Source organism: Varanus komodoensis, unplaced genomic scaffold, assembly GCF_004798865.1.
Source record: "Varanus komodoensis strain SLA01 unplaced genomic scaffold, ASM479886v1 scaffold19, whole genome shotgun sequence".
Taxonomy (NCBI): Eukaryota; Metazoa; Chordata; class Lepidosauria; order Squamata; family Varanidae; genus Varanus; species Varanus komodoensis.
In genome coordinates this window covers 13,996,883-14,013,975 of record NW_025335550.1, presented here as the reverse complement: position 1 = coordinate 14,013,975, position 17,093 = coordinate 13,996,883, and the positions used below count along the sequence as shown (strand labels likewise).

General features: G+C 45.3%; 1 protein-coding gene across 1 annotated transcript in view; it reads left to right on the top strand.

Moving 5' to 3' along the window:
• Positions 1-17,093, top strand: part of TTC39B (tetratricopeptide repeat domain 39B) — an 83,577-nt gene that overhangs the window by 31,173 nt on the left and 35,311 nt on the right. Inside the window, exon 2 of the mRNA XM_044427623.1 lies at positions 7,336-7,370. Within this exon, the coding sequence (XP_044283558.1) occupies positions 7,336-7,370 (35 nt within the window). The remainder of the gene's footprint in view (positions 1-7,335; positions 7,371-17,093) is intronic.

The following is a 17,093-nucleotide window of genomic DNA, read 5'->3' as shown; positions in this document are numbered from 1 at the left end:
TGCGGACTGCGGGTCAAAAATGGCACCTACTGACCCGCACAACCTATGCCTCCTCTGCCTTGGAGAGGGGCATAGGACGGATAAGTGCGTTCATTGCCTAGCCTTCTCAAAGTAGGCTAGGAAGAACCGCGAGAACCGGCTTCGGAGGCTCCTTTGGGATAGGGCTCTGATGCAATCAGACCCGCTCATCTCTATCCCAAAACCTGGCTCCGCTTCTGTGGCTCCACCCTCACGCCCTTTGAATGAAGGTGCATCCGCTTCGGTGGCCCCCTCTGCTTCACCAAAAAAGAGGCATGAGAAGCGGAAGCATGCCGAGGAGAAGCCGGCAGGCCATAAGAAGGCCAGAAAGGAGAAGGCTAAGTCCACGGACCGTTCCCGACATCGGGACTCGGAGCCGCAGGACCCTCGGTACCGGTGGCGGTTACGATACCGACCCCGCCCGAACCAATCCTTCAAGAGGCCATGCGGGTTACCCCTCAAGGGTCTCCCCGACGTGCGGTCGACCTCCCGCCTGCACCCCTTCCAACTTTACGGGGGTCTATTTCGGATGGGGAAATCCAGGACTCCCCTCCTAGAGCGAGGACACCGACACCGATGCCCGCGGTGACATTGGAGACAGAAGCTGGCCTGTCTCCACCAGGGAATCGGAGGAGCTGCTCGGTAGAGCAACGCCTGGAGAGTTGGTGTCGTCCCTACTACCAACCTTGGGGAGACCCGCTCTCTGTGGGGTACCACCCTTGCTCCCAGGGCGAGATCCTCACCTCCGCCCCGCAACCAACCGCGGTCTGTGGATTCGAGGAGGGTGCCACCTCGATCCCCGCAAAGTGGAAGCAGCCGCTCCTTCTCGCCGGCGGAGTCATCATCTTCTGCCCCACCATACTACGGTGCTGATTCGGATGACTCTGAAGTAGACTCAACCTCCCCGGACGTCGTGGTGACATGCCAGGATCCTGCGTCACCTGATGAGTCACACGTCTCCTTCGCGGAGCTGATGTCGAGACTTGTCCAGTCCCTGGACATCGACGCTGCCCAGCGCCTGGGAACGTTGACAGACAAGTTTTACGACGTCGTCCGCGGGGAGCAATCGACCTCCATTGTTCTGCCACTTATAACTACCCTGCGGCAGGCGATGATGCAGCTCTGGGACCTACCTTCACATCCTCAGCCGACGTCTAGGAGATATGAGTCTATGTACAGGGTCCGGGAAGAAGACATCCCCTTCCTGCTAAAGCACCCAAAACCAAACTCGGCGGTTGTCGAATCCTCGCAAGGCAGAGAGGCGAGAGGACATACGGCGCCGAGGGATAAGGAGGGCCAGAAAATAGATTCCCTGGCCAGGCGAGTCTATGCTGCCTCGGGCTTAGGACTTCGCATTTCCAACTACGAGGCGACGTTGGCACGATATCAATATTTTATTATGCAGCGCCTCCACAACGTCGCCTCCACCCTCCCAGACCACCAGGGTGACCTGGTGAAGGTCCTAATCAAAGAAGCCATGCAGGTTGCGGTGCAGCAGTTGTCCACGGCACATCACCACGTGGACATTGATTCCAGGGCCTTGGTCGGTGCCGTTTCCCTCCAGAGACACGCATGGCTTTGGAATTGTAATTTCCCGGAGGAAACCAAGCGGCGAATAGAAGAGATGCCTTTTGATGGTTGCGGGCTCTTCCATTCACGTACCGACCACAAACTCAAGAAACTGCACGAGTCAAGCATGACGGCGCGCAGGATGGAGATCCAGTCACACAGCAGACGTAAGTGGTCCTGGAATCGGCCATCCTACAGGCAGTCATACCAGCAGAGACAGCTGCCGCAACACCGCCAGCAACAGCAGCATCAACAGCGCCGCCGCCCTCAGCCCCAACAGTGCTTCCAACAGGGCCGCCGTCGTTTCGATGATCGGAGGCAGCGCTGACGGGACTGGCGAACCATTCCTCATGCTCCTCTAATACCCACCCCCCTCTCATCTGGGGATCGGCTCCAAAGCCGACTCCCCAAGTCCATCACATCTGACCGGTGGGTATTATCCATCGTTCAACACGGCTATCGAATAGAATTCGACATCATTCCTCCATCGAGTCCTATCCGGTCTACTTTATGTTCGCCAGTACTTCTCGACGAAATACATCAACTTCTCCTTAAAGGAGCGATTCGTCAAGTATTTCCATCTGACGGACTTCACGGATTCTATTCCAGATACTTTACGGTTCCTAAGCGGGATGGTGGTCTACGTCCAATTTTGGATTTACGGGACTTGAATAAGTTTATTATACCAAGAAAGTTTCGTATGACCACCCTTCAAAACATTTTGCCGTTGTTAAGGAGAGGGGATTGGTTCACCTCACTGGACCTGAAGGACGCCTACTTTCATATTTCAATTCATCCAACTTACAGGCGTTTCCTCCGTTTTGCTGTTGCAAACCAACTTTATGAGTTCACAGTTTTACCCTTTGGACTGGCTACGGCTCCGAGAGTTTTTACCAAATGCATGGCTCCTGTCTGTGCCTTCCTACGCCTTCAGGGCATACAAATTTACCCGTACCTCGATGACTGGCTGTTGGTCTCGCAATCCAGAGAAGGACTCCTAGACACCATCCATAACCCGTACCTTACTAGATAGTCTGGGCCTACGTATTAATACAGAGAAATCTTCTCTTCTTCCGACACAGACGCTCACCTTCATTGGAGCCCGCTTGGATTCGATGTTGGAGAAAGCCTTCCTCCCTCAGGACAGACAGCAGACTCTTGCCTGCCATATCCATCGAATCCGACGAGAGGGAACGGTTACGGCGAGATCCATCCAGAGGGTCCTGGGGTATATGGCCTCCTCAGTTGCCGTAGTTCCACATGCCAGACTTTGGCTTCGCCCACTACAACTATTCTTCAACAAGGTGTATCATCCACAAAGAGACCCACAGTCGAAACGGATTTGGATCCCACCTTCCGTGCTCCACTCCCTGTGCTGGTGGCTGAAACCGACCAATCTCGTGATGGGAGTCCCCTTCAGGGCGCGACCTCCTTCGATAACTCTCTGTACCGACACGTCTCTCCTAGGATGGGGGGCGATATGTTCTGCCCTGTCTACCCAGGGAACGTGGACTCGTCTAGAATCCACAAATCATATCAACTTCCTAGAGCTGCTGGCAGTCTTCAAAGCCCTTCGTTCTTTCGAAGACCTCCTTCATCATAGGATCGTTCAGATAACTTTGGACAATATAGCGACCGTTTTTTATCTGAATAAGCAAGGAGGGACGAAGTCACTGACCTTAGCCAGGCTTTCTATGAGAATTTGGGACTGGTGCATTCAGAGACACATTACTCTGATGGCCGTTCATCTGGCCGGCACAGACAATGTGCATGCGGATCTTCTCAGCAGACACATCTTCACTTCTCACGAGTGGGAACTGGATCCTCGTACATGCAACCACCTTTTCAGGAGCTGGGGGTTCCCCGATGTGGACTTATTCGCTACTCGACGGAACAGGGTATGCGAGACTTACTGTTCCAGAGCGGGAATCGGACAAGCATCCCTAGGGGATGCATTCATGATCCCTTGGGACAACATCAACTTCTGTGCTTTTCCTCCGATCCCTCTTCTGATGAGGGTCATAGCAAAGATAGTGAGTGACCATGCATTGGGGATACTAGTTGCCCCTTGGTGGCCACGTCAAGCATGGTTTGCGAAACTGCTCAACATCTCCCGCGGGGAGTTTCTCCATCTTCCGGCACTTCCATATCTTATAACGCAAATGGACGGCACACTTCGTCACCCGGACTTGCTCTCATTGAACCTGACAGCGTGGCGGATTCGATGATTGTCCTTCCATTGGGGCCGACGACGGATTCAAGAGCCTCGAATCTGACAGCTTCTATTAATCCATCGGTATCGATGATTACTTCGACCGTTCTTGAATCCAACCATGCAGGTGCCTCTCACTGCCACAGTCTCTCCGTACCATCTGGTTCAAGACAGACCCCGTCGAATTCGAACCCAACGCTCTTGCACCCTGAGATTCAGCATATTATCGACTCTGCCCTAAAGCCGTCCACAAGGAAGTCATATACGGCTAAATGGAAACGTTTTTCCACCTTCGCCGAGTCTCATTCGTTCTCCCCACTTGTCTCATCAATTGAACAAATTCTTCAGTTCCTTGTGGAGTTGCATCACTCTGGACTGAAGCCGTCTTCTATTAAAGTGTATACGGCCGCAATAGCCTACTACCGTGGCTTAGTCGACGGATCACCCCTATTTTCTCATCCTATCCTCAAGAGATTTTTGAAAGGACTGTATAATCTTAATCCATCGATTAGACCGGTTATGCCCACGTAGAGCCTTTCTGTAGTTCTACAGACCCTTATGAAGGCCCCCTTTGAACCTTTGGCGACTGTGGATTTCCGATTAGTTTCTTGGAAGATGGCGTTCCTTGTAGCTGTCACGTCAGCCCAGAGGGCCAGTGAACTTTGTGCCCTCCGCGTCGACCCTCCTTATCTAAACTTCCACAGAGAAAAGGTCATTTTACGTCTCGACCCATCTTTCTTGCCCAAAGTCTCTACACCTTTCCATACAGGACAAGACATTGTACTGCCTGCCTTTTTTCCATCGCCGTCGAATCCCTTGGAAAGATCCTTGCACTCCCTCAACGTTCGGCGTTGTTTAGCCTTTTATCGATTGCGAATGGAGTCTATTCGGCGATCCAATAAACTGTTCATCAAATATTCGGCTAGAGATCAGGGCGACCCAGTCACTCCACAAAGGCTTTCTAAATGGATAGTCCACACTATTGTCTTGTGTTATCAGTTAGCTAAGCTCAAATTGCCTTCAGTTCCTCGAGGCCATTCTACTAGAGCTGTCGCTACATCTTCTGCATTCGCATCCGGGGTTCTGATTGATGACGTCTGCAGAGCCGCTACTTGGGTGAATTCCTGCACTTTCGCCAAGCATTACCGTCTTGATGTTCGGGCTCGACGGGACTGCTCCTTCGGTAGAGCTGTTCTCTCCTCCATCCTTCGATGAGGACACCTTCCCTCCTCCTTTGATGGTAAGCTTGTTAATCTACCCATATGTGTGATGCACAGAGGCCACGACGAAGAAAAGCAGGTTGCTTAACCTGTAACTGTTCTTCGAGTGGCCATCTGTGCAGTCACACAACCTGCCTGCCGGCCCCGCTCGGTGTCAGTGAGTGGATGCATCGACAGCTCAATGTCGATGAGAGAGGGCATTTTCGGTACCGACCATCTCCTTTACGGTACCGACAAAAAAACAAAAAAATCCATTAAGATACCGTACGTTCGGTCGCAAAGACTGAACAAAATGGCGGACGCTCCGCTCTTTATAGGCCACAAGGGGGAGGGGGAATGGAGCTTCCCGCCAAAAACTGTAGCTATCAATCTTCCGGCCAAAGGCACTGCGCGGGCGCAGCACCCATATGTGTGACTGCACAGATGGCCACTCGAAGAACATCAGTTACAGGTAAGCAACCTGCTTTTCTGTAATATTAAATAAATATTTGTACCAATAGGGAAGATTGCTACAGTGTATTCTGTTAAATTAGGTGAGGACCCTCTAGTCCGCTCTTCTGCAGAGCTTCCTCAGGTTGTCACTCCTCTTTCCTGGTGCTCAGAGTGCCACTACACCCATTTGCCTTAATTATCCCTTGATCAATCATTCCTTCTCCTGCTTTTCCTTTCCAACTGATCTTTGCAAGCTGTAACATAAACTATCCTTCTGCAACATCCCCAACCTTGCGGTCTTTCCTGAGATCTTCATGGCAAACTGGAAGACATATGGGTGTATGCATCTTTGAGTGTGCAGTCTTGTGAACCTGGGTGAACCCAGGGTCGTTGCAATCTGCTTGACCATGTCTCATCCTATGTAAAGCTGAGAAGTCTTTGTTAAACTCTGTAAGTGTCTTTTGCCTTCCAAACATCTGGGGAAAGGGGGTGGCAGATGATTTGGAACATTAAACCTTACTGGATATTCTACTACTTTGCAACAAAATCGTTCCTTTTTTTATAGTGGCTTGATTCCTTGGAAACATCCATAAAACTGTGGTGTGCTGTTCATTGCTTGCTGTAGCTTCTCCCTGAGCAAACAGGTGAAGGGCTGGAGGCAGAAAATGGCTTGCTCTTAGTTCTGTGCTTTGTTAAACCTGAAGTGAGAGTTGCTTACTTTGCCTTTGCTTTCGCTTGATTTCTGAGTAAATGCACACACAGCTATTGTGCATTTTAAAAATGCTTCCTGAGCAGACTAGTACAGTATCTTTAAAAAGGCATTAATTTTGTTTTGCCCTATTAAATTGGTTTTACCCCATTGTGACTTTAGCCTTGCCTTGCTCAGTTTTGGCCCCACCCTCCTCTGAAATTAACTTCAAAATGTTTTATCACAATATTAAATTATATGGCATTATCATTTTTACAGTACTTAGGTTATTAGAAGCTTATTTATATATGTGATTAATAGTCCACCCTTCTTCACAGGGGGCCCAGCCTATCAGTATACTTCTGATTTAGTACTGTACATATTTGAAAACCCCGTAGAAGCAATTCTACCACTAAGTACAGACAAAAGAGATTTTGAATTACAGTGTGACTCTCACATCCTTCTTGGTTCCTGGGGCGAGATGTGATGTGGGGCCAGGGTTTGTGCATGTGTGTGCGTGCATCCCCCCAGTTCTGTTGGCCACCAGAGCGAATAGATGTGTGCTGTGCTCCTACCCTTGCCTTGTGTTGCTAGGTATAGGTGCAGCAGATAAAAAAATAAACTTTCATGGCTGCATGAAGCAGAAAAGACCAGGACTTCTGCTCATTCTCTTCCTCCACCCCCCACTTCCATTTGCATCACGAAACTTTTAGAAAGCAAAACTCTCACCATAGACTATGGAATGTAGAGCCCTCTTTAGACTGTCTTCCTGGTTTTTAAGAAAGCATTTTGCAAGGCAGCAGATCAGTTTTCTTGCTCTCTCTCCCTCTCCCTGCCTGCCTGCCTGTTGCTGCCTTGTTTAAAAAATCTGCCTGCTGGTGACTGGAGAAGCCGACAAGACTAACTTACTAGCTTATGTTGCAAAGCACTGTGCTGGCTGATTCCCAAGGCTGTAGTTTAACATCATTTTAATTTAAATTATTTGCTCCAAATGGAGAATTGATAGAAAACAATGAAATTGGTAAGAAAGAGTAGGATATGGTGGCATCGGCATCAGGGCGCCTGTGAGGAAGCTCATTGTTTTTCTGGCATGCACCCTGGTCTGCTATATAAAGTAGCTCAGTCTTTTATATAAGATAGTTTAACTTTATTAAATCTATCTGCAGCTTATTAATTTAGTTTTTACATTTTTTTAGGAAAACTTTGAAGATGCCTTTGAAAACATCCCAGTGTAAGTATCATTTGTTGTTACCTCATTCTTCCAATGGAGTTCAAGGCAGAGAAGTTATAAGTGAGAAGCAGTGTAAAATTAGTGCTTTTCTTTTTTTCCTTTTCATGTTGTCTTGTGCCAGTGCTGTTTCTCCTTATAGCAGAGTGGTTAAACATGTCCGTGCCCTGGGTTAAAAGTATGAAACTTGCCATATACTGACCCATACTAAGACTTTTCATATGGATCTCAGAACACAGTGGTTTCACCTGGAGTGCTGGTGGGGAGAGTGATAATTGTATTCTGTCTTTCAATACATGAGACATTGTCAAGTGTCCTTTCTCCGTGCCAATAATACCTCAAATAGAGGTAAGTCAACAAAGAATTGGAATTTGAATCTTAAGTAATCAGGTTCATGGGACTGAGTGTTTCATTGGGCCGTAAGACACTTTGAAGAATGGTGCCTCCATGCAAATATGCCCAGTGTACATAGAAATTAATGTGGAAGTGGAGGTGTGAACTCCTCAAAAAGCTGTAGGCCAACTCCAGCCATTCATCTGAGTCTCCAGGGACTATCTTCTCGGAATAGCATGCCATCATATCTGGCCTCTTGTGTACAGGCATTTATTCATTTTCTTCTTTTGAAATTTTTGCTTTAAGTTGGTTCTTGACATCTTTCTACAGAACAAATCTCTACATATTGGCACAAAAGTAAGCTTTGGTGAAAGTGTGTAGGATTGCAGCCTTAACTATGGTTGCATAAATGTGTGGAAAATATCTTTTGGAACTGTATAAACTGAAAAGTGTCTGAATCTAACATGAATTTCATAAACATGAATTTATTGAGCCTTAAGCAAGCCACTACTCTCATTCTTGGCCTGGAGATAATATTTGGTGGCATCTTATATTGCTGCTGCACTTCCACTAGTTGTGTTTCAATAGCAGAATGAATCAGTAACACAACAAGAATAAGACGTTCCTAAAATATGTATGGAAACAAGCAGAAACAATTATTCTTTGTGATCTTTGTGCGTCACTCTTATAGATCTTATGCCTGTGCCAAGCCCAATTTGGGGAAACTTCTATAGATGAAGAAGTTTTGACAGGAACTTCTTCCACCATCCTGGTGTGTATGTCCCTAATATGTTCCTGACTATTTGTCATGAGAGTTTTTGGAGCAGATACCCATCTCTGTATGGTCACCCATCACCGTATCATAGATCCTCTAGATTTGAAGTTTTGTGGCCAGGTATTACAAGTGTCCAAGGTGTAGCTCCCAATTGTGATGTCAGAGTAAGAAAGATATTGATATGGGATAGCCCACTGAGACTTACCTACTGCTGGGATTCCAGATATGGAGGGCTAACAGGAATAAATGTTATCAAGTTAACCCAGTAGCATCATGGAAGGACCTTGCCTGCACAGTATGATGATCCCTCATCAGTTACCATTTCCCAACTCCCCAGCCAGGGACTCTTTCTGGCTGCACTACTTGTGCCATTACTGTGTTTGTTACCTATGAGAATACCACCAGTGTAGCCTTCAGCTTCTGTCTTGGTCCCATGGTTGTTTCCAGTGACTCTCCCATTGGCCACACTATCTGTGAACCAGCTGCCTCTGGTTTCACAACCCACTGCTATTTCAACTATTTTATCAATGCAGGCACTAAGGACACCAGCAAATGCCAGTGCTTAACATGCCAGCCCTCAGGATATTTCTCCACTGTCAGGCATGAACAATTATGAGAAGAGTAAATATTCCTCTCTCACACCATCAACATAATCTCTGGAAGGTGCGAGATAACATGGGCCTGTTCTCCAAGCAGATACCATGAATAACATAGTCACTAGATATGGAGAGACAGTGACCAGCTGGGATGGTAAAGGACACTGTAGAGTGTCAAAGCTGATGTGAAAGAGGCCCAGCAAGTCTTCTCAGGAGAAATCAAAGGGGAATACAGTAACTCCCCTGCCCCGTTGTAGTCTTCAGAATTTACAGGCGTGAGGACTGGCAGCTGTTCTGAGAATGTGTCAGAAGGAGGGAGTACCTTGCAGAGGCTGAAGCCTCACTCCTGAAGGGTAAAAGTAAAACATACGGGCTGAAAAAAAAGCCTCATGTTCTGTTAAAACACCTGTCAGTTAGTGGATTGGTAGCAGAGCCACTCCCTGCTTGAAAAACAATTGCTCAGCCTTAGCAGTGTTGCTAAGGGACATCTGTTCTCCTCAGCCTGCACCGTCATATTTGGATCCATCACTGCCTGAGCCTAAGGAAGCTTAATGAGAAGGAACATTTGGATGCTTAACTTCTTTCAATTTCATGAAGACCTTGCTGTGAAAAGACTGTCATGCTTTCCATTGACTGTGTGTGTGTGTGGAGTTTGGTGTTTGTCATGTGGACGTCTGGGTCTGGCTGGGCAAGAAAGAGCCCTGAGTGTTCACATTCTTGGGCCAGGAACCATGTAACATAGATATCTCCCTCTCTCTGTGAACCTTTGTGGACTTACTGTTGAACATCACCGATTTTTTGGATTTGTTAAGTCTGGACTCATCTCCCATGAGATTCCGGCACATTGTGCAAAGTTGATACTGACCTTTGTGAGGGTATGTAGAACACTTCAGATCCTTCCCTTGAACCTTCATCTTCCCAATTGCATGAGATGAATGACTTCAGCAATCATTTCACCCCATCCTGTTTTCTTAGCTTTAGAGATTATACCCGGGAAGCCATAATTTTATGGATCTCTGGTAATGCTACAGTTGTTTGATGTACAGTCTTTTAAGAATGTGACTGTAGCACAGCATCATCAGCTGTATGTTTTCTGAAATGTGTAACCATTAAACTTATGCCATGAGACACGGTCCAGTAAAGAGTCTCACTGATTTGGAGCCTCCTGTGTAAGAGTCAGGGTTGGTAGAATCCATCCTTCTAGTATTCACAGACTTCCACTTGTGCTCTGCCAGGTGTTGCAAAACAAGCTGAGCTGAGAGGAAGCTGATGAACGCTTCTGGCAACATTCTTCTGTGTCAGGTGCAGCAGCACATAGGCTACGGCAGGTGATGCAGAAGAAGGACGCCACTTGCGTGGGGATGTGGCCTGGCAAGCCCTGCATGACCAGTCTTCCAGCTCAGGTGCAGCAGCCCAAATGACTGGCACAGCAGAGGGGCACAGCTGGTGGTCATGTGGGCTCTATTCCTGGCAAGCCCCATGGCACCTCCCTTCTTCTGTGTTGGATGTAGCAGCTCAGTAGGTGATGCACATTGATCAGGAAGAAGAAAGGTAGCTTACCTATAACTATAGTTCTTTAAGTTGTCATTCATACATCTACACAGCCGACTTACAGCCCTCTTTGGTGTCCTTGCCAATGTAGATATTGGTAATGTGGCTCCACATAATTCCAGGGCAGTTTCAAGGAACTGAGCAATAGACGGAAACCCACCAGGAATATGCATACTGGGATGATGGGAGAGGGTTCTTCCAGAAAATTCCTCAGCTATAGACGTTCCTTCAGTGGGGTTGATGCAGGTGCAGAGCCCATATGTTGTGAGTACACCAGTGAATACTCAAGGCAGTACAGTTGCAGATAGGCAACCGGTCTTTTCCTAATTTTTTCTGTCTTCTGAGAGCCTTGCTGACCTGCCCCATTCTGGAAACAAGTGTTATTCTCTATTCTGGTTTTTCAGAAACCACTGGTTTATTTATTTATTTATTTATTTATTTATTAAAACATTTTTATGCCGCCCCATTTGCCGAAGCCTCGGGGCGGCTTACAACATAGATAAAACAATAAGTTAAAATATCCATATAAAATAATCTTAATTAAAACACACATTATAAAATAAGCCGCCCTGGCCAGATAAAATTCAATTGTATTTAGCATTTAAAATGTTGCTTAAATAAAAAGGTCTTAGCCTGGCGCCGTCGTTGTTTTTCGGCGCCAGGCTGACCTCTCTGGGGAGCGCATTCCATTGGTTCCATTGGTACTGCTGGTCAATTCTGCCTTTGTGGAAGCAGTGTAAGTTATTGCCTGCTGATCTCATGGGTTGGTTGTATGGGAACAATCTTAGTCCACATGATGTTGTGTCTAAGTACTATGGAAGTGCAAAGCTCTAGAAAAGCCACTTCTCTGCCATGCTGCAATGTACAAAGTTGCTGTTAATGTCACAGCATTGTTGAAGGATTGTATGTTTGTTTATTTATTTAATTTAGATTCCATGTTACTGGTTCCTAGGGCTCTCTAAACAGTTTACAGCAAAAACAATTCGTAACAATAAAAACAAAATAAAAACAGAGTAAAACATTGAATAACAACAATAAAACAAGCAATAAACAGAAACACATAACAATATATGATAGACAATAACAATATACAGCTGAGAGTTAGGTGTGAGTAGGTTAATATCTCTATATAGGTTAATATAGTATGTTGAAACAGAGCAATTTAAAACTATATACCTTTAAAATTAAACAGTATAAAATCAATTATTACAATGTCTGGAGAATAAAGGTTTTTTTTTCCCCTTTCTTTTCCTGGACAAGATTGCAGTGGAGGCGCCAGGTGAACTGCCCTCAGGAGGCCATTCTGTCAGTGGGATGCAACTACTGAGAAGGCCCCTGTTCTAGTTGCCATTCTCCTTACCCTGTTGGAGGATGGCTCTTTCAGGAGGGCTGCTTAGGGGTCAGGTAGGAACAAAGAGGTACAGGCAGTCCTTCAGGTATCCTGCTTCTAAGCCACTTAGGGCTAGAACAAGCACCTTAAATTGGGCATGTCTCCGTTCAGCATTACATATGTGTGCACTTGAAATGTGCTACAGAAATGCTAAATATTTCTGTGATTTTACATCCAGTTTATGGCATCATTACATTAGGTAGAAATGCTGTAACTGTTTTTTTAGAATATTGAACTCTGGAAATTAATTAGAAATTTCAGGTATTAGTATGAAGAAACATTAGAAACACATTTCTCTCTCCTGTGTTTCCCCTTTCCTCATTCTGAAGTGGGATATTCTTAATCCTTGATCCTACCAAAGCTGCTCTGTGTGGTATTATGGCAGAGACAGAAGTCAGAAGTGTTTAAGAAAGGTTAGCCTTTTAATCTCAAAACTGTGGTTAAAGATTCCACTATTATCTCTCCAAAGAGGTGCACGGAATTGGAATAACATCAAGAAGGAAAGAAAAGAGCTAAATGTTCTCTCCAATTTTTATCACGGGCTGCACTGACTTTTTTGAAGTGACGGGCCACATTTCCTTAGTGGGTGGGCCAAAAGTAAGTAGAGACACGCTCACTTCCATTTGTACACATGCTGTCCAGCGGCCGCCCACCAGTTTCTTGTGCGTCTGGGAGATTTTTCATGTGCATTTCAATCGCTGCCCAAGGGAGGGTGGTTCTCCAAGGAATGCCGCACTTAGGATTACAGAACTGCCATCCGAGAAATGCTCGCTTTGCAGTGCTCTCTCTCACTCATGCAGAAGTGATAGAGAGGGAGAGTATCGCAGGCAGTTAGGCAAAGCCACAGAGTGCGGCAGCAAGAAAGACGCCGCCTCCTTCATGCTTTGTGGTTTGTTTGTGTATTTAAAGTATTTTTATGCAGCTGTTCAACCAAAAGGACTGGAGTGGCTTACAATCCATGACGTATAACGGAAGTGGAGAAAAAAGGAAAGGAAAAAATCCAGTAGACTTTCAGCTGGACTGATGGAATGGCTGTGTTTCTCCTCTCATCTCCTGGAGGTGGTGGGCAGTCTACAACTTAAAGCATTTTAGTTCCACTTAAAGCCAGGGCAACTGTGTGAAGCACTTTTGGCCAAACTTGTTTTTTGAGTTGAATGTATTTATATTCAGTAATGAAAAATTGTGAGAAAAAGAAAGTATCTGAGAAATATAAAACAGGCCATATAGCAAAGTCATTATTTTTAATGCTGGAGTGCATTTAGTGCCTCTTGGTCTTGCCCGTTGTTCAACATATCTTTATTTGGCTTGAGTTCAGGATACTTCATTTTGCTGTTAGTGTGTACTTGAAAGAAGGCTTTTAAATGTAAAATCTGTAGATGGAAGGCATGTCTCTGTTCAACATTTTTCTTCATAGGTAAGTTCTAGTTGAGAAGAACCACAAACTTCAGTTGTATGAAGCCACCCAGAACTACTGTTTCATTTAACCAACAATTAAACCTTAATATCCTTTTCTAGGTGAACTTGCTTGTGGTTTGGTTCCTTTAGCTTTTGTTTAGAAATGACTTATGGTTAGGCCTTGTCACGTTACTTGGAAAAGGCCACAATATGCTGCTAAAAATGAGATTTGAAGAATACGGCAAACCTATTATCCATGCTCATGGCTGCAAGATTTTAAGCCTTATATATGGCTTTCCAAAACCACGGGTGCTTCTAGACACAAGGCTTCTAGTATTACCAGTCAAGCACTAATCTTGAGCCTGATTGTATCAGCCCCTCTATTTCTTTCCCATTAGTAGTTGTCCATACCTCCTTTAGTCCTGATGTCTGTTTTTTCCATGTACGCATTTCTTATAGCTATTCTGACATTCTGGTTCCAACAATGATCCTGGCATTGTCTTTTGTTCCATTGGTGCTGCTAGTTCTGGGTTCAGTACCAGTGCTGTCAATATTAACTTTGGTGCCAACGTTCCAGCCCATGTTTGTTGCTCAAGCCTCTTAATTTTGCTGTCATACGTGCTGCTTTCTTTGGTTCAACAGACTGACTTGTTGATACCTCTGATCCTGCTTTGCTTCAAGTACCACCAGTGCTGGAAGACTCAACATGCCATCTGGATGGATGTCTGTTGCTTTGTCATGTCCTCGTTGTCATCTTTAATCACATCCACTTCTTCAGTAAATATTGTACTTGAGATCCCCATTGCCTGTGATCAGTGCTGTCTGTCCCTGTGTCAAACAAGTGTTAAATCCATGCAGCTTGAAAGTACGCCTTCATCAACCCATTGTATGCAACCAGTGAAGTTGCTAGCATTCATCCACATTATTAAGTGATTGTGAAAGAACCCTTGCTTTATGTCTCTACTTCTTGAAAAACAAAGAACTTGTATAGGGGGCAAGCAGAAGGTTATGGAGTTTTATTTCATTAGTCTATGCCTGACTATATCATTGTGAAAGCTTCCCAAGGTAAAACTAGACAGAATCCCCATACTCAGTAAAGCATGTGGGTTAGAAGCTGGATGTCAGACCCAAGAGAACATGGCTGCCCTGGCCTTGCGAGTTTCCAGTTACTAGGCCTGTGTGGCTATTTATCAGCAGTTCATCTGAAAGAGAATTGCTTTTTTCAGCTACCTACTGGAAGATAACCAGAATATGGCCATGAGCCTCTGATCGGACGCATAGTTCTTACTGGCCATAGCATAGCATATGGTGGCCTGTAGGTTGAAAGCCATGGCTAGCACTGTATGCTTGGCTCTACCCTGTGGGCCTGATGCAAGAGGCACACTCCAGGACTGCTATTTAATGCAGAGGAACTTTTTAATTCCACCACTGACAACACCTTAGACCATGCTCAGTAGTTGAAAACTACAGCCAGTAAGATGGGATTTGGTACCTTTTCTTTTCTTTACAAGTCCTTTTCTTTTTCCTGCCAGCCATCTTCCTGACCCTGATCCTCAAGGTCACCAGGTTGTGATAATCTCTGCCATCTTCTCCAGCCTAGTAACTGTCTAAACTGTCTAAACAGTCCCTCAGACATTAAAGATCTCAGATGCGTAAATAGTCCCGCTTTCCTGAGGATGTCAAATGACTTCTTGTTTAATTATTCAAATCCCCAGCAGGTCACCCTTTGACAATAGGCTCCTTCTTTTCATCACTACTTTCACAACAAACTCCTCAGCTTTCAATTTCTGTTGGCGGTACCAACAAATTCACCACTCCTGTCTAACCTTATGGCAAGACATAGCTAACCTTCTTGCTGAAGCAGCTATAGAATCAGTCACTCTTTGTCAAAAGTTTATCTGTTTCATCATCCTTTTTCTTTACACTGCCAAAAACTAGTGGTAGGTTATGGCGCATCTTCAGCTTTTGGAGAATGAACAAATTCATTCATGCAAAGTAATTTTACATGACCATGCTCTTGTCCACTGTCCCTTTGCTATGCTAAGGTGATTGATTCACTGCCATCGATCAACAAGACACATAATTTTACATTACTATATGGCACCCCCACCCTTATCTCTGATCTAGTAGTGTCTTCTTTGGTGCTTATCCAGCTTCAACCTCCAACAATTCTGACCTTTTTGGACAATTATCATGGACAATTCTCTGGGATGGGAAATGCAATGTAGGCCTTTCAGCATTCACGTGATGTGGTTGACTACAGAGAAACCATTCTACGTAACTGTACTGGAGTGCTTTGTATTTGTTCAAATATTTCCTGCCCTTACTTCACAGAATTGTACAGTCCAGGGGATCACAGATAGCACAACTATATTTTCTAGTTACCTGTGAGAATCTGTGCTTCACCTCAACTTGAACCTGTGGGATTGGTGCATCACTCACAACATTTTCTCTATTGTGGTTTATTTGGCGGGAGACCAGAATATTGTTGAAGAAGCTTTGAGTGAGACCATCAGGATGATCCAGAAATGGAAGCTCGTCTTCCCTTTTCTGTGCTGTATTTTACACATGGATCATTCCAGTCTTTGACCCACTTGCCACAGAGGAGATCTCTGGGTTCTCTCTTCCATGTTGCTGGGTACATGCTCTGAATATGCATGCATTTACAAAACACTGTGAGATGCAGTGAGGAAATGTCACAGATGCTCCTGCCTCTGCAGTTGATAATTATTTCTAAATATAATGCTGTGAAGTATAGTACAGAAATGCTCTGCACTGGAATTCTCATAGTCTTACACACAGGTAATCATGCTATTATGTGTGGTAAACAATGTCAAATAGGCCAGTCGGGGTATACCTGGGGCAATGATTATGCAGTTATGCTCCAATATGATAGATTGCATGTGCCAATTTCAAATCACATGAGAATTTTGAGATGGCCCCCAAAAAGAGAGCCTGATATGAAGCTTGCTATCCATAATCGGCAAAACCACACAATATCAGGAGGAGTACTTCAGTTTGGCTTTAATTTTATTCCTACTCCCCAACTGAAATGACCCTTTTTTATTTTTGTAAGAAAACCATCACAGCAGCGCCCAAGCTGGTTGTTCCAAATTTGTATCAATGAATTAGGATGGCACTTCTAAACCCATATTGTTGAGTTCTCAAGCCCTTTTTGACAAATGTTGCAATTTACCTGTGTAGGCACTCACACAAGTGGTAAGCATCCTTTTTCACTGCACTAGTCCCACATATGGCCTCTCCCAAGGTACAGACAGCCCACCACAGCATGCGCACATTACAGGCTGGGGAGGGTATAGGATTGCCAGCTCATTGGAAAACTACCAGCTCAAACAGGTTTGCGGGTTCTAGGGCTTCCACTCCCCAAACTGTGGGTTGCAGGAAGATATTTTGTGACCTCTCAATGAACCCCATGTTGTTATTTTTTCAATCAAAACCATTCTTCAAATATGTGGTTGGTACAAACAGGGCTAGCTCCGGTTCTTAAGTGGACCCTCAGTGGAGTCCCTTTACGCTTTTCCTCAAACCATGTCCCTTCCTTGCATAAAAAGTGGACTGTTCCACTGTTGGAGAAACAGGTCTTCTAGTGACAGGGGAGATACTCCACCCTGCTGCAGAACTACAAACAAGTACATCTTCACACCCTTAAGCAGTACACAAATGTG